General features: G+C 37.9%; 1 protein-coding gene across 1 annotated transcript; it reads right to left on the bottom strand.

Annotated features, from left to right (window-relative positions):
* Positions 1–15,141: 15,141 nt before the first annotated feature.
* LOC149583937 (uncharacterized) lies at positions 15,142–18,126 on the bottom strand. The gene is made up of 5 exons (XM_089863955.1): positions 17,301–18,126; positions 16,928–17,233; positions 16,409–16,720; positions 15,781–16,344; positions 15,142–15,728 (listed from the first exon to the last, which is right to left on the bottom strand). Exons 1-5 carry the CDS (start codon positions 18,124–18,126, stop codon positions 15,142–15,144), a joined length of 2,595 nt encoding a protein of 864 aa, XP_089720081.1.

The following is an 18,126-nucleotide window of genomic DNA, read 5'->3' as shown; positions in this document are numbered from 1 at the left end:
TTATTAGGAACTTTGAGGCAATGTATCCTTAGCTAAGTTTGGTAGCATATGAGTAAAGAAAAAAGATTTCAAAAGCGATTCCATCTTTTCCCACTTCTTCTTATTGAATCTCACTCTCACTATTATCAAGCCGGATGGAAAATAAGTTACATAATCACACCATGTTACACCTGATAGTGCCATCTGCCCAGTAACCTGATAAAAGTGGTAATCGTTTTCATTTAAAAATGGTTTTCCGTTAATCACTTTTACTCTAAAATCTCCATTCAAACTTCCGTCGGACTTATATTTCTTGTGGACCAGGGGCATTTTATATTCAAAAGTCCATGAGGTTCCGCTTCCCTTGGGTCTTGAACTAGACCATCTGGAGACGTTCCCAACCATGGTTTACTAGGATCAACAATATATCCTGAAGGATGGACCGTAACGTCATGACCCAAGCTGAGCATTTTTTCTCTATACTTATTTCTTGCAACAATTTCCCACCTTTTTCCGTACTTTATGGCATTCAAATGTCCAATATCTTTGGGTTTTTCGATATTTTTGATACCAGATTCACTCCAATTTTAATTTCTTCTTTTACAAACTAGCCCAAAAATTGAAGAGTTCAATCTTGTTGTTCGCGCCTCCTTCCACTCTTGTGACTCAGATTGATCTTTAGTATTAACTTCAAGCTCAATAGCTTCTAGAACTGAAAGTTGATTTTTCTAAAATAAACATTTGAAAAATTAAACTCCAAAATGACCAACTTCTATACAAATGAAATGCATACCTCAAATAATACAGACTCCAAAGGACCGAAGTATCCTGGCAAATTCTTGGAGCTCCACGGAGTACGTGGATTAGAATGGATCGGGATTTTAAACCTATCTTGAGGTTCATTAGCATAGGCAAATAGGATGTGGCTCTCGTAGATGTCAAGGTTGTGAATAACTTCAAACCTATCTTCATTTATTGAAAGCTGTAAAGCAAGAGGCGAACCTTCAGGAGCTTCTCCGATTCTGGTTTTAACCCACACAAATTCTTCTGGATTCGGCAAAATACTAGCCAAGCCATTTCTAACGGCTAACCCTAAATTTAAAACCTGTGTAGCAGACGACAGAAAACGTAAAAAATGCTGGCGCCATCTGTAGGAGAATCTTCACGGTAATAAACTGAACGCGAATGGCTAACGCCACTGGTGGTTGGCTTTTTGTATGGAATTTATGAATTCGACAATTGGGAGGCAAGGCGTTTTCGTAACCCTAGCCGATCGCCGCGTACATCTTAACCTTAACGGTGATAATGGAGTTAAGCCAATATTGCGGTCCGTATATTGCAAAAACGTTTGATCCGATATGCCCACTGCGATATGTAGGCGCCAAAAAGCGAGATGGAAGGCAAAGTTTTACCCATGTGTCTTTCCCTCTTATTTACATCAGGGGTTACATCGAAATGGTCTATTCCCATATTTTGTGGATTAGTTCGATGCGCCCTCCTCGCACTGCCAAGTAATATAATAAACTTGACAGGCAAATCAAAATACAATGGACATCAATTCTTAAGCCAAAGACGAATTGACTAATTTGGGGTTTTCCTAGTGAACGCCTTCAGATTCTTCTGATGTTTCTGAAACTAAGTTGTTGAATTTATTTCTTTCTCCAGCTATTTTCGAAGTTGCCTAAGTTCGCCGTATTGCGCATGTTCTATTACATTTTTGAAAACAAGAAACCTCTAAGGTAAAGTAGAAAATGCTACCTTTCATCTAAAGCAAATGAAGGTGGAGTACAATTCTCAGTTATTATCTTGAACCAAAGCCCTAGGCATCCCTATAAATAGAAGGAAAGTGAAATAGATTTAGTTCAGTTGGATTAAATTTGTTTCAAGAACACCCACTATCACAATTTGAATTTATTTTGAATCAGTGGGAGTAATATTTTGACCAGGCCACTTTAGTTTATCCTAATATTAAAAGTTTTTTAGGGTGTACTCCTACTACGCTTGCTTCTGTTATTATAAGAAAATATATCCCAATTGAGTTTAAATTTAAAGGTATATCGATTGTCGAGATGACTGCCGTCTGCCAAATGAAAATAATTTTATCAGCGTAAGTGTAATTAATTTTTAGAAATACATGCTGTATGTGTCGAACCGCACCTTACATAGGAACTAATTGTGGCTGACGTCAATCTATTTTAATCTCAAGCAATTCGAAACTTTCGAGTTTTTGTTTCTGTTAAACTCGAAATTTTTTACGGGATTTACGAGAAGGGGCCGCTGCCATGGTTTAGTTAGTGGCGGACATTTCCTGTCGTCGAACGCGCTAACTAGCCTTGACAGACCAACTATTCTAAAAAGGAAGGGGGTGGTTAATCTAAAGTACCGTATAACTCAATTTCCACACGGTTGGTTAAAACTGGGACCCTATTCTCTGAGGTCCTTTTGGAGCAATTTCGAACCGAATCTTTTATTTTGGAGTCAATTTCTCCGAATGATAATAAAACGCATTCTGTAAGACCCATATCCTAATCATACAATGAATAATTTTGCGGCCGAAAGAGACGGCTGAATCGAGCATTGGAGTTTTTACCCCCTTTCATCCCTTCATCAATCTTAGATTCACGGATATTCAGCGAGAGTTTTCTAGTTTGGTTTCCCCAAACCTCTTTGTTGGCATCTTGGCTGTGGTTCATATTTTTAATTAGGCCTAGTATGGCTGCTTTGTTTTTAACTCGAGCTTCATTGCTTGCGATTTGAACATGGTAATCGAATTGCACGTCGTGCATAACAGTTCAAAGGGTTTTTCGAGATTTAAACTAAGTGTGGGAGTTTGATGATCTCCGTTTAAGGCAAAATTTACATTAACACGGCAAATCATAACATATTTAAAGAGTTTATTTTAATGGAAGTAATAATAAGATGGTTAATTTGTCAAAAACTGATTTTATTATAATAAATAATTGTATATTTTAATGAAATTTATAACTGTTATATTCTATGAAAGCGTGTATATTTCGGCCTTGCAAAGCACGTTTTCGACAATTGCCACGAGAAGGCAATAAACTCCGCACTTGTTCACGACATTAGCATATATGTATATGAGATTAAATCGGAACTTCAAGTGTCACTAGCCAACAATATAACGCCAAAATGTAGAGTCAATTTTTTACCAATGTCCTCGTCACAAGGGAACCGACGGTAAAGTCAACATGCGTGACGACTCAATTTTTCCAAAAAAACAAAACAATTTATTTTGATTGTGTATTATTGACAGGTAACCCTTAAAATGACTGTTTTTTCTTCGCCAATGCTCAGACTCTGTCAGAGAAATAACTTCAAAGACATCAGCTGCCGAACTGAAGCATTGGCCATCGTCGTTAGAGCCTCAGCCAGCTTGGATTGGGACTCGGCTATGGATTCAAGGATTTTCCTCATACCTTCATATTCTTTTTTTAGCAGTTTGGGTCTCCCCAAGTCATCCGCTGCCCATTCATAATGCGTTTTACGGCTTTTGTCCCTGCTTAATTCTATAAATTTATTATATTTGTTTGTAAATGTCAGGATTAGTCTTAATTATTTGCTATGTAAAAATTCTTTTGAAGTCCATGAAATTGAACTAAAAAACTTCCGTGGTTAATTGGTACTTTCTCTAACCTGATCTATAACCAACCGTACATGTCTTACTTCAGAAAAAATGAAATCACAATACATAAAAAATACAGGTTTAAGTTGTAAGGCGAAGTCTTTGCAAGAAAAAGATGACGCTTTTGTTACATTTCTTCACGAGAATGTGACAACCACGTTGAACGGTTTGATATAAAGGTGCCAACGCCTTAAGCAATAAACTTGGTGCTCATTTATTGCAATTATGATATCAAAAATTTAAATTATTTTATGAAATATGCAATTAACGTCTGCTTTTAGATTTAAAAACTAACTACAAATACGCATTTTCAGGGGATGCCTTATAGTTACGAAAACATAGTGATGTCTGATTGTGAAAATGGACAAAACTGTAGTACAACAGTACCTCTCACGTACAGCTGTTATAGAATTTTTTCGAGGAAATACCTGACGTTCAACCCAGCTCCAATCGGAGCCTTCATCGTCTTAAATATTATTTCGAAAGCAGTAAGAAAATACTTGTTTTTTTGCTTCTTAAATAGGAACGAATTAATTCCACCAAAACTTTAGACTATAAATGGAATTTGGCAGAACTACGTCTTGGGACCTCACGTTAACTTCCACTCGAGCTAAAAAAGATACCAAAAAGGGGGTCCAAAGAGGGGGTGAAATAGATTCAACTCTGCAAAAAATGAATAATAAGAATAGTGGTAGAGAGCGGAGCTAGGCCGTTTTGCCAAGTCCCTATGCACGTATTTTTACTTTCATACGTATATTAATTCGGTTCACTGGTAGTTGAGCGGTTTTCAAAAGAGCGTTTTGGAATAAGGCGGTGCCCAAAACAGCGGTTTGCAAAACCGCGGTTGATGTTTCCGCGCTTCTCAATACAGCGCTTTTGCCCAAAACAGCGGTTGCTGTTTCCGCGTTTCTCAATATAGCGCTATTTTCCCAACCAGCGGTTTAGCACTACAGCGTTTCATAACCGTTTGTGATCCTCAGGTTATGGACAGGTTCGCGGATTATATTTTGGAAAAGGTGGTAGCAAATTAATAAGAATATATTTTGGAAAAGGAGGCAGCTAATTAATAGGAAAATATTTTGGAAAAGGTGGCAGCTAATTCATAGGAGAATATTTTGGAAAAGGTGGCAGCTAATTAATAGGAGAATATTTTGGAAAAGGTGGCAGCTAAAGAATATCAGAATATTTTGGAAAAGGTGGCAGCTAATGAATATCAGAATATTTTGGAAAAGGTGGCAGCTAATTAATAGGAGGATATTTTGGATAAGGTGGAAGGTAATTTATAGGAGTTCAAAAAACCCATCCCAACCAAACATTAAAGCGCATTAACACACTAGACCGCGAAACTGTTTGTTTGACAACCATTAAAATTCAAACCTAAAGCTGAAATCAATACTAATTAGAGCTCGGCATCCGTAAATTAGTGAATAATCGATTATTTATAGATAAATTTTGTGGACATAATTCGATTTAATATACAACTTCTGTTGATAGTTCTGGATTATGGATAAAATAACATGGATAATGGATAGATAATGCCGAGCTCTAATACTTATACCTTCAACAATACAAAACAACGCTCAAGATATAAACGCTGTAATCAAAATGTGCTGAAACGAGAAATGGCTATAATGGCAAACGCGTTTATGAAAAAGCCGTTTTGGACAATGCTGTTTTGATAACACGCAGAATCGATAACATACCTATTAATTCCTCGTTACAGATTTGGATTGGGTTGGCTTGCGTACTACTTGTGTTGACGGCGATTGATATAATTCACATGTGGGTGAAGGGAATTCAAAAATCAGTGTTGTCTGTCGCCTCTCAAAGACTAGTACTGTATTTTGGGGCTATTTTGGGGAAAGGTAAAGATCTGTCATGGTATCTTTGAGTGTCCTTCCAAGCATGAGATTCCAAAAATATGTTAAACACAGCGAAATTAAAACAAGCTGGAAACCTCCTAATTTGATTTAAAAACCTATTTCTGCGATGTCAGAGGTCGCGATAACGTATAACAATTTGTTAAAAGCAATTTAAACAAGTGTTTTACTTATCCCACAATTAACGGTCGTCGAAAGAATTGACTCGTAACCGCCGGCAGTCACTATTGACCCTTACTCTCTTGTTCAAACTTGAGAAGAAACTTCCACCATGTGTCTAGTGTCGTCTTTATCTAAACAGATGTCCTAAAAATGTGCACAAACAGATGTATCTTAATAACTGTTCTTGTAGGTTTCGATATTTCTTCGGCACCAGCGATTCGCTTCGGCGTTGCACCGTTTCTTTTGATAAATGTGGTTTTCTTCACATTGTTCATCGGAGTCTTGAGAGCCAGTTACTCATCTCAGAAGAAAGAAAACATTAACAGTGCAAGGGATTTATTGAATGTACCTGACGTCGACGTTTACTCAATAGTAATAGAAGAGCTTTGCCAATCGGTAAAAGATTTTTAAACCTCCATTTTGTGTCTACCCACTCTGTTCTGACTCCATTGACTACAGACGGACGAGGAACTGAGAATTCTCTGCGGTTTAAAAATGGATAAAAATAATTATAGAAAACATTATGTTATGGTTAACGATTTAATGGTATCTGAAGCTGAAGTAGAAAGAACGCCATTTAATCGATCTGATTATCACGTTAGTTCGTCGAGTTATTCGTGCAAACCGAAAATGCTCTTGAGAAGAAAAGAAATGAATCCGGAAGCTGTTAAACTCGTCAACCGAAGGTTCGTTGAATATCCTAGTTCAACCATAATCCTTGTAATCATGTTCCCCATTAGCACTTTGATGCTTTGTCTCACATCTATACGTAGAAATTGCCAAATCCAAATAATGATGGTAAACTTGATTTTGCGTGGTTTTGAACAAACCTATTTTTAATAATTATAATTAAACGAATTTAAAGATTAAATGAATATATGATTAGAAATGACCTCTAATTGCATCTTTATTTGTGTTATATTTCTTCGAAAGTGAAAATCAAACTATCTTTCTCTCTCTCGCTGAGCATTTGAATCAAAGATGAAAATGGCAAATGTGCATTTGTCCATGGATATTTTACCCACGTAGAATTCTCTTTGGCACAATCCTTTTACTGTAGCTTTTCATTGGGCTTTTTCAGACGAAACAACTTTTGGACTTAACTAAATGAGTCAAAAAGTTGAGTCTGGAAAAGCTGGTCAGGGATCAATTTTTAATTTTGTGATTCAACTTGTCAACTTCTGTTCTCACTTCCCAACCAGTTAACTCAAGTTGACTCATTTAAATGAGTCTAAAGGTGTATAGACTGAAAAATAATTTAGTTGGTTAGTTTCATTAGTTACGGTGAAATTTTCTAAGCCTATTCTTTACGTGGAATATAGTTTCAAAGTGCCTTATTCTATTGATTAGTAAAATCAAGTTATGACCCATTCTCGATCTAGATTGAGAACTTTCATGGAAACTGGACAAGATATACCATATCTACGAAACATAGAAAGAAATTGGCGTGCGCATTCAGTGAAGACCGAAAATGAGTTACATGCTATCACTTTGAAGAACCTTGGAGCGAAGTTTGTATTGTGGGTTGTAATGCTGGGAATCGCTTCTTTTGCCTTCACCATCGAAGTACTCTTAATGATCAAAGACCTCTGCTAATAAGCGTCATAAGGTTGATACGAAATGAAGATATAGAAAGGTTTATGTATGACTTCAAGGTGTTGGCAATTGCGGTTAACAAACATTCTGCAAAATTAAAAATTAAAATTTACCGAACAGAGTTAATGTCCTATCTGACCAAAATTTACATTAAATGTTAAAAAACAACATTGTCAGATATAGTTAAACCTATATTGTTTTCAAATCCCCTTTTTTTGCAAAATATGTTTACCTCTCTGACTGAAGATTGGTGTCTATGTGGAATGAACGGCTGTGCAATAGTGGTCAGTAAAAGTGTGGATAGCGTTTGTCGTGCGCTAGATATGTTCCAAATTTCTGTGAACAGTCAATTCAGTCCAGAAATTGAAAAGACTTTTGTTTCGATTTTTAAACTGCTAACACGGTCACGGCCACCCAGACATAGACACGCCATCGTCACTGGGAAAGATAAAAAACTACAATTTTCTTACGAAGTTTAAGGATATATACAGAGTAGAAAATTGCTTTTTATGTGAAGGGAACGATTTAAGTTAGTCGTAATTTGTTTATAAATAGACAACACTTCAAATACAAGCATAAGTTAAATAATAAAGGAGTATGAACTGAGTTATGGAAGCTTTACCCTTACTACAAAATATAAAATATTATCGCTTATGTTTTGCACCTCAACAGTTTGTTACATAAATTTTAAGTGTATCGCACTGCAGCTTCGGTTGTTGATTTCCTATATTATGAAAACATCCTAGTCTACCCTATGTGAGTCACACTACAAACTTCATTTGCCATTTATCCTAAATCAACTCCACTTTCTATGGCAGTGGCGCTCGTAGGCAGATTAACTCTGTGTTAGATTTAATCGTCAATAGCTAGCTATAGCTAAATATTTGCGACTAAACTTCGAATACCTAACTGTTTTAGAAATCTTTTTGGATTTGATCAGCTGTCTTAAAAACCCTTTACTACCTGGTTACATTCTTATAATGTTCCCATCATCATCAGTGTTTAACGAAACATGAAAATTGTCAGCATCTCCATGGTGAAGACGAAAGAAGCGACTCCAAGCATTGCCGCCCACATTGCCAACTTGGCTGCAATGTCCTTGAACCTGAGTACATGTACTTCATTCTCAGCCTCTGAATGGTCCAATACGATGTGGTAGTCTCTCTTGAGGGAGCGTAGCCACGTTGTCAATTGGCCAGTTTCGAAGAAAGCCCGCATTCTGTAATCACGAATAGGTCATAATTAAAGTTTTCTAATCAGAAGCGTGGAATCCGAGTGAGCGTAATATCTGATCTTTGAGCGCCGTTCAATTTCTTTTGCATTGCGTTTACGATTCAAGTTTCGTTGTTTGAAACTCTATTAAATTTACGCGAACAAAGTCGAGGGTAACAGCTAGTAGGCGTATTAAATAAGTCGTCTTGCGTAGCCTCTCCCAATTATTTAGTTCTGTTTATGGTTAGTCCCCCTATTATCAGACGCTCCTATTATCGGACACATTTTTAAAAAGTTGTTTATAAAACTGCCGGGGAAAAAAGGAACACTGTAAGTTACCTAGTTTTAAAGAGGGTGTCGAAATCTGTATGTTGCATGTAAAAACAGAGAAGTGGCGCGATGTCAGAGGAGGAAAGCGCGAACGAACCAGATATCCAATTTTTTTGATTAATTAAAACTAATTGAGGGGCCGGAAAAATTCTTCCCCCATTTTTAAATCGTGTTTTGAGGTATATAAATAGAAGCCAACTATAAGTTATGTGTATGGCTGTAAAGCCCGAATCTTTTTCTATAAATTGCTACTTTAACAGTTAGTTCTAGGTTTCTTTACATGAAAATAAAACGCGAATCGTAGCTAATGTAGAAAACCTATTATCGGACAGCTTTCAAACACGTTTTAAAGACAAATAAGAGAGGGATTGTAAATATTTAATGCTTAAAGCGGTTAGTGATGTTCAGAATGGATCCAGAAGTGTCAGAGAAGTAGCAATTTGCACTTGTCTTTTATATTTAAAAAAAAATTGGTATTCCAATTGAGGAACCATTGTCCGATACAGAGATCCAAATGTCCGATAACGAAGACCCACTGTCCGATTCTGAGATCCCAGTGTCCGATAGCGAAGACCCACTGTCCGATTCTGAGATCCCAGTGTCCGATAGCGAAGACCCACTGTCCGATTCTGAGATCCCAGTGTCCGGGCTACAAAGACCCACTGTCCGATACTGAGATCCCAGTGTCCGGGCTACAAAGACCCACTGTCCGATTCTGAGATCCCAGTGTCCGAGTTGGATGTATAGGCGTCCGATAAATGGAACATGGGTGTCCGAATCAACATCCAAATAGCCGATAATAGGGTACGATACTTGCCGAATAAAATCCATGATTGGGACAACATTACATCGTTCTTTTGGAATTATTTCTATACCATTAGGTGCAGAAACGTTCAAAATATTTATTTCATAAACTTTTCAAAGGTTTTCTGTGATTTCCTTACATTTAACCTTAATTTTTTAAAATGTGTCCGATAATAGGGGGACTAACCCTATATAGATTTAAACTGACTTCTTGATAATCAACGCTGAGCCCAAAATCGCTTTAGGAGACAGAAATAGGCAAGGAAGTTACTCTTATAAACAATGATTATTCCAATCCTTCGCCATCTTGGTGGTCACAGATGGAAAAACCTTTCGGTTTTGAATAACGTAAGCTCATTTCAACCGATTTCTCTAGTAATTAGTACACATGATCCCTTTATTCTGTGAAGAAACTCTCATATGAGCGGTTCTCGTATGAGCGGATCCTATGATAGAGGTTCTCATAACCGCGCTTCCCTAAAAACCTCTTTCCTCAAAATTCCGTTTACCCATAACGATAGGTCCCTGTACAGCGCTTCTCGTAAACCTGAAGGTTGCAGCAACTCCCTTGAGAGCACTACAACCAGGGTTTGAAAAACAATTGTCATTTAGGATGGTTTATGTTGCGTTATTTGAAATTAAATAGTACCAGGTCAGTAAGAATAATTAAATCAGGTTAAATTTTGTTAATTGAAACCCTAATAGTATTAGGTTAGGTTAAGTTTGGTTATTTTAAACCCCAATAGTATTAAGTTACGTTGAACCAGGTTTATCTTGATTTGTAAGGTTAGGTTACTTGATAGGTGAGGAGAGGTTTTTTATAGGTAATTTTAGGTTTCTTTCTACTTTATAAGCAATTTTAGGTTTCGGTGCACTTGATAGGCTATGATTTTTTACTTAAAAAAACCGTAGTATTAAGAATGGTTCAAAATTGTAGGTAAAAACCGCTATTGGCTAAAATCGCAACCGCTCTTTCAAAAAGAGAACTTTTGAACTACACCGCTGTTTTTCAGAACAGCGGTTCCTATTTCGGGTAATGATTTTACGTGTTACACCCTTCCTATCAACGGGCCTAAGTTCGATTTGTCGTCATCGTTTAAAATGGCGATCAGAAAAGAAATAAAAACGTCCCAACTGGCAACACCTTTGTTGCTAGTCTTTAATAAAGTTCTACTAATTGAAACCGTTATTAGACGGGATAACAGTTTGTGCGATTTTTAAATGTTCTGAATGAAAAACATTAGCACGCAGAGTATTACTGAACTATGATAGTAAGGAAACCAACCTTCGGTTTATATACTTCAGAGCTTCAGGATTCATTGGCCATTTTGCGTGAAAAACCATCGGTTTATCGAAGTACTTCTTAGAACCAAGGTAAAGATCCAGAAGAGTGGGTTTGTTATCAATTTCTGAGAAAACGGACGACATCTGAAACAGAGATATATCCGCAAACCAAATTTCCTTTCCTCTAGATAGTTTTTCGAAATTAGGAGATGTGTTTCCTTGCCGCCACAGTTTGCCACAGAGCATTTTCATTGCAGTTTCAGTCTGAAATGATTCGAATATTACTTTGACTGATTCTAAAAATCTTCTTTGAAAAAAGTATAAAATCCTTACCCGTCGACAAACTTTATTATCAATTATAGGTCCAAGATTTAAATAAATCGGGATGTCCTCAGATAATCTCAAGGCATCGGTTACACTGTTGATATTTTCTCTTTTCTGAGATGAGTAGTTGGCTTTCAAGACTCCGTTGAACAAATTGACGATAATGACAATTATCAAGATGAAAGGTCCAACGCTGAAGCGAATGGCTTGTGACGAAGAAATATCGAACCCTACAAGAGCAAAAATTAAGCTCACTCTCAGTATGTTTTCCTTATTATATAAACCGAGAAAAATGACAATTGCTTTAGTAGTAATTTAAATGATACCACCTAATAATTTTAAACCACGTAGTTTTTGAGCATATATTTTAATATAAATATATCATCATTTTAGCGCCTAAACCACCGCCAACCCTGAACGCATTACCTTTACTCCCGGAAAACGCTAAGAAAAAACTAAGTTTGATCATTTTAGCACTGTCAAGGGCAGGGCTTTAAAGATTACGCATATTCAGTGTCTAAAGTTCAGCCGGGCACACCGAATACACTGAGCGTAATGATCTATCGTATTTACCCAGTTTGGTTTTTTGCCTTTAATAATCCGTGAGGTGTTTATGCAAAGGATAAATTAAATTAAAAGTAAAATACGCGTAATTAAAATCGTGATGTTTAGATTTACTGGGAGTATAAACTGGCAGTTGAAACTTTCGCTTTTGAAAAGTAAAACTGACCTAAAATTAATTCTTTTGTAACATGTTTTATCTTTATTTCGAGCGTAATTAGAGTCCCAGATAAATATTGTAGATAAAACTAGGTTAAACGCGTTTCTGGTACTCAAAAAACTCTCAGTGAAAATACATTATAAAACTTAACAACAACATCTGTATCTACTGCTTGGCCATTGAAGCCTCCAAAACCCACTTAGTACCGCATACAGTTGCACAAGGTTAAAACTTTCTGCCGTATTTAAGACGATTAAATGTCAGACTTTATAAGCAGTATCGCACTACATGCGAGAACTTCCCGCGATAAAAGTGGTGTTATTCAGCATATAAGAACTGCACTCCCTGCATTGGGATATGGTTCTGCATGTGAGAACTATCCTCGTTTCTAGAAGGCTAAATTAATTTGCCTCATAATCTTCCCTATATTTCACAAGAATATTCCAAAGATATGTCCCAAGAAAATTAATAACATATTTCCGAAAAAATTCAAAAGATATTTCCCTAAAACATTCCAAAGATATTTCCCAAGAAAATTAATAACATATTTCCGAAAAAATTCTAAAGATATTTCCCTAAAACATTCCAAAGATATTTCCGAAGAAAATTCCAAAGATATCTCCCATGAAAATTCCAAAGATATCTCCCATGAAAATTCCAAAGATATTTCCAAAGCATTTTACAAAGAAAAAGATGCCAATATTCCCCAATTTCCCAAAAAAAAACCCTAAAGGATTTCTAAAGAAATTTCCCAAGGAATTTTCTAAAGAGTTCTAAAGAAGATTTTTGTAAGGGTTGAAAAGAGGATTTCAAATTAAGCATTTTCAAATGCATATTGCGGCCAAATAACCAGAAATCGGAGAATTAAAAGCTTGATATTTTTGAATTCACAGAAATTAATTATATCTTTTGCTATATAAATCAGAGGTTTTCCAAACTAAGCTTCTCATTCCCTTAAATAAAAACTGTATTTGTGGTTCAAAAAAAAGAATGGTATCTTTATAAAAATTTTAATTGATGCTTGCTTGATACAAGTGTCTAATTTTGAATAATGTTTGCTTTAAGTATAACCTTATCTCTGAAAAATTTAATTTGATAAATTAAAACTTTTCTATTTGAAATTATTGGGTAGCTAAAATTACGTAAGCCGTTTGACTGTGATGAGTTGAAAACCTCGATCCTGATTTTTTAAGAGCTTTCGAAAGATGAAGTGATAAACAAATACGAGTCTTCCATTACCTTTTCCCAAAATGGCTCCAAAGTATTGTATGCATTTTTGTGAGGCAAGTGCTATGACTGATTTTCGAGTTCCCATCACCATCATGTGCAGTATGTCAATCACCACCAGTACGCCAATGACGCAAACTAACCCGAACCATATCTGAAAAAGGTATGGAGTAAAAATACACGAGTAAAAACATAAGAATATAACGGTAATATGCAAATATATTTGGTCGTTTCCAGTGCAAGTCTAGCTTTGCTAACGCTACCGCCTAAATTTTTGCACAAATTTTTTGGGGTAAAATTTAAGAAAGGCAGCGCCGCAGCGAGCCCCTGTCTATGTCAAGGCGTAAACGGTTAGGGAAGAGTTAAAAGAGAATATAGAGGCTGCTGCTATGTAGTCGGTATTTTCCCAGAATAAAACTTGCATTATCATTTGGTTTTAAAATTCAAAACCTTGAGAGTATTCATTATTAGGTTTGAGCTATTCTATTTATAAAAATATATCTTTGGTAAGCTAGTCTGATTTCACGGGGCTCAACGCTGGGACTCAGGTGAGGCAAATACCATTAGTGTTATTTATTTTTTTTTCCAATTTTACGAATTTTAATTTGTTTAGAGCATCGAACATGCTGTGACTTATGCTTGAATAAAGCAAATCCAATTAATTTGCCTTAATTATACTAAGAGTAATGAAAGAACTTTTCCTTACTCCATTCGAAATGGATTTTAGATCGTCGAAGGCTCCCATTGGAGCAGCGATGAAGGTCAGATTTTTTGCAGATAGCATTATTCGATATGTGTACATGAATGGAACTGTGCAGATTGGAGTAAATCCCATCTCAACCATCTGAGCATATCCAAAATCGGTTTCCCTCATGCAAGGTTAAGGCTCCATATTAATGGAATCATTCTGAAATTGAAGAATTGAACAAAAGAATTAACGCATGCAGTTTACCCGTAACAGTAGTTCCCTTTACAGAGATTCTCGTAAACGCGGTGTACTTTTACAGAAGTTCCCTAAAGAGCTGTACAACCAGGATGTCTTTTATGATAATGTTTGTGTTCGGTGTCGTGAGAAATTAATGCGCAGTTGAAGTAAACAAAAAGAACTTTTAATCAATGTAAGAATTTGAAAACAAGTATTGTAAAATCAAAAACTATTTTGCTTGTATGAGCCGAGCGAATTTCTTTTAAGGGAGTGGAATTCGCGACTGACGAAAATATGTGATAGAAAAAATTAACAAAAGGGACAGGTACGGGTACAAGAGTCCCCGCGAAAACCCGTTCTCTGCCTGTCATTTTTACAGGTTTTAGGGCTTGGTCGTAGGGTTAAGAATTTTTACTTTTGCGAGAGATCGGTATCGAACATTCCGCCTACCTTGAAATATTCATTTCAATAGAAAGTGTAATTAGTCCAACGGTAGTTTGCAAACCTTGACGACGGGACTTGTTAATTCTTTTTCTGTTGCCGTCTTTACTGTGACCACTCTCACCAAACCATCTGCTCCTGGATGCAGTTGAAGAGTCGTGCCATTCTCCATTTGGTGGGAGGTTGATCCTCATCTTTGAGTAATACTAGATCCCCAACTGCTAAGTTAGCTTTGGCTGCTGCCCATTTTGGTCTTTGCTGAAGACGAGATAGATATTCATTGCGCCACCTTCACCAGAAGTGCTGGAGCAATTGTTGGCTTAGTTGCCACCTGGAGAGGCGATTGATCTTTTCCCCGGTTAGATCAGGTTCAGGAATAGCAGTTATGGGTCCTCCAATTAAAAAATGTCCAGGTGTTAAAGCAGTGAGGTCGTTGGGATCGGTGCTTATGGCTGTTAAAGGACGGGAGTTTAAGCAAGCTTCGATTTGACAAAGGAGAGTTTGCATTTCTTCGTAAGTTAAATTTGCGTTGCCAACTACTCTCTTCAGATATTATTTCACGGATTTTACGCGAGCTTCCCATAAGCCTCCCATATGTGGTGCTGCTGGCGGGTTAAAATGCCATGATATTCCTTCGTCGGCTAGCCACCCTAAGACTTGGTTTCTGGTGTGGCGTTTTTGCGATGACTTTCAAAAACTCACGCATTTCTCGATCAGCTCCTATGAAATTTGTTCCACAGTCGCTGTACATGCTCTGGCATTTTCCTCTTCGAGCGACAAAGCGTTTGAGTGCGGCCAAGAATGCTGCTGTGGTCATATCACTTACAAGTTCTAAGTGCATGGCTCGAGTCGTGAAACAAACGAACACAGCTAGATAAGCCTTGTACATCTTGTGTATGCGGCCCTTTATGACGCGAAGAAGAAATGGTCCAGCGTAGTCCACCTCACATTGCAGGAATGATCTGGCTTTATTTACTTTCGCTGAGGGTAAATCGCCCATCATTTGTTGGACAGTCATAGCTTTTTGACGAGTGTAGCGAATGCATTTCTTCATTTGATATCTTACTGCATCCCTGATGCCAATGATCCAAAACCTCTGTTGAAGGTTTGCTACGATAAGTTGTGATCCACCATGGAAGCTTTTCGTGTGCTCATAGTTTATTAGGAGATCCATTAAACGACTTTTTCGCGGAATAATTGCTGGATATGTCTGGCTCAAGGGTAAATTCGCGTTTCGCAAACGACCACCAACTCTTAGGACGCCATGTCGACCCACGAACGGTTGGAGTGGCAACAGTTTGCTTTTTGGTGAAATGGGAATTCCCTTTCAGCTGATTAATCTCCTTGGGGTAGTGTTCGGACTGTACTACCTTGACCCAGTGATAAAGTGCATCATCCAATTCTTTGGCTGACAATGGCCCCTTTGTCCAAGCATCTTTTCTTGGTTGTTTGAAATTGTATATCATCCTGAAGATTATGGCTGTGACTCGGATTAGTGTTCTTAGAGAAGAATAGGGAAAGAGTAATGTGCCTTCGGATTGGTATCTAGCCATGTAGACCTTGACAATTCTTTCCTCAACGAGACAGTATTCGGATTCTTCCATCTGCTGTTCAGGTTCCCTTGAAGTATCATGCGAAAGCCATTCTGGCCCATGCCACCATAGAGAAAAATTGCCCTCGGGCTGACATTCCCCTCGATGCGCAATCAGCTGGATTTGCGTTGCCAGCCACGTGTCACCATTGTGCGTTTGGAAGGGTTTCTTGAACTTCGGCGACACGATTGGCGACAAAAGTTTTCCATCTGTGTGGAGGTGCTCTTAGCCATGAGAGAACGTTGTTTGAATCTGACCAGCAAACAATTGTAACAATGTCTGTTGTACTTGGAAGTGCCTCTTGGATCAATTTTACCAATCTCGCGAGTAAAAGGGCGGCGCAGAGTTCGAGCCTCTGTACGTTTACAGTTTTTGTCGGAGCGACTTTTGTTTTTGATGCGATAAGTTCCACTCTTATCTCGCCAGACGAACTCAGAGTTTGCATGTATACAGCTGCGGCGAATCCTTTCTCCGAAGCATCACAAAATCCCTGTAGACTGCGGCTCTTCAGCTCTCTTTGAGATACATAGCGAGGTATCCGTATCGTTTCAATAGATGGCAAATCGTTGCGGAAAGTTTGCCAACGATAGACGAACGACTCTGGTAACGGGTCATCTCAGTCTTGTTGCTGTTTCCAAAGATCTTGGATAAATATCTTTGCTCGTTAGATGACTGGAGAAAGTAATCCCAAAGGATCAAAGATTTTTGCAGTATCGGATAGGACCGTTCTTTTGGTGATGGTACTGCGATATGATGGTGACGTGACTACATATGAGAAGTCATCTGTCCCCGGTGTCCAAGGCAAACCTAGTGTGGTAACTGAAGCCTTGTTGTCAAACAATATTGGTATTGGAATTTCTTGTTTGTCAGGAGAAATGGATTCGAGTAGAGCTGGTTCATTTGATACCCATTTTCGAATATCAAATCCCGCGCTGGCTGCAGCGTTCAACAATTCCTTTTGTATTTGCAACGCTTCTTCGATGTTGTTGGCGCCCGAGAGCAAATCATCCTTCGAAAAGTCTTTTGCTAGTTTTTCTGACGCTCTAGGAAAGCTTTCTTTGACCAGAAGAGCTAGCTGTTGAAGAACATTAGTGGCAAGATACGAAGCTGATCCTGTACCGTAAGTAACCGTTAAGAGTTTATAGTCTTGCAAAGGTTCAGTTGGACTTGGCCGCCAGACTATTCTTTGGAAGTTTGTGTTCTTCGGGATGGACCCATATTTGGCGGTACATTTTAGCAATATCAGCTTTCATTGCAATAGCGTGAACGCGGAAGCGAATAAGGATGTTTACTAGGTCGTCTTGTAGTTTGGGACCGACTAATAAAATATCATTGAGAGATATGCCATTTGATGATTTGGCTGACGCATCGAATACGACCCGTGTTTTAGTTGAGCTACTTTTCTCATTTTGAACTGCGAAATGAGGTGAATAGTAGTTGTGTGCTGCTGATTCGACATCCATGAGTTGCATGTGACCCAGCTGGACGTATTCATTCATAAAGTTCTTGTAGGCTTCGTAAGCCCTTGGATTGCTTTGTAATCGACGTTCTACGTGATGAAAGCGACGCATGGCTATCTTCCAAGACTCCCCTAGGGTGTTGGGTTCGGCCTTGAAAGGAAGTCGAACCATGTATCTTCCAGTTTCATCCCGATAATGAGTTTCAGAGAAATGTATCTCGCATTGTTTTTCTTCGGGGAGCAGTACCTTTCGTGTGGGCAGCTCTTCTAATTCCCAGAATGTTCTGACTTGTTCGTCAATTGTGCAGTGATGAATTTGTATTTCTGGTCTAGGATTGTCAGTTTTGAATGGGCCAGAAATAGTCCATCCGAATATACTATTGACAGCGCTTGGCATGTTGCTTGGACCCTTGCACTGTCCATCGATAATTATGTCTAAGTACACGTCTGCACCCAGTAAGATATCCACCTCCTGGGGAGTGTAGAATTGGGGATCGGCTAACTGAAGTCCCTTGAAATGAATAAAGGAGCTAGGATCCACTTCCAT

The sequence above is a fragment of the Phalangium opilio genome, unplaced genomic scaffold (assembly GCF_054372755.1).
Source record: "Phalangium opilio isolate 3A_F unplaced genomic scaffold, DU_Popi_V2 ptg001304l_1, whole genome shotgun sequence".
NCBI lineage: Eukaryota > Metazoa > Arthropoda > Arachnida > Opiliones > Phalangiidae > Phalangium > Phalangium opilio.
The sequence above is the reverse complement of the archived record's forward strand: the minus strand, read 5'-3'. Positions and strand labels throughout refer to the sequence as shown.

Coding starts and splice junctions, on each gene's coding strand:
- LOC149583937 (XM_089863955.1), bottom strand. CDS start 18,126: ATGGAAGTGGATCCTAGCTCCTTTATTCATTTCAAGGGACTTCAGTTA. Junction 16,721..16,927: donor GGCTTCAGTTACCACACTAG/GTTTGCCTTGGA, acceptor ACCCGTTACCAG/AGTCGTTCGTCTATCGTTGG. Junction 15,729..15,780: donor GTCGACATGGCGTCCTAAGA/GTTGGTGGTCGT, acceptor AGACATATCCAG/CAATTATTCCGCGAAAAAGT.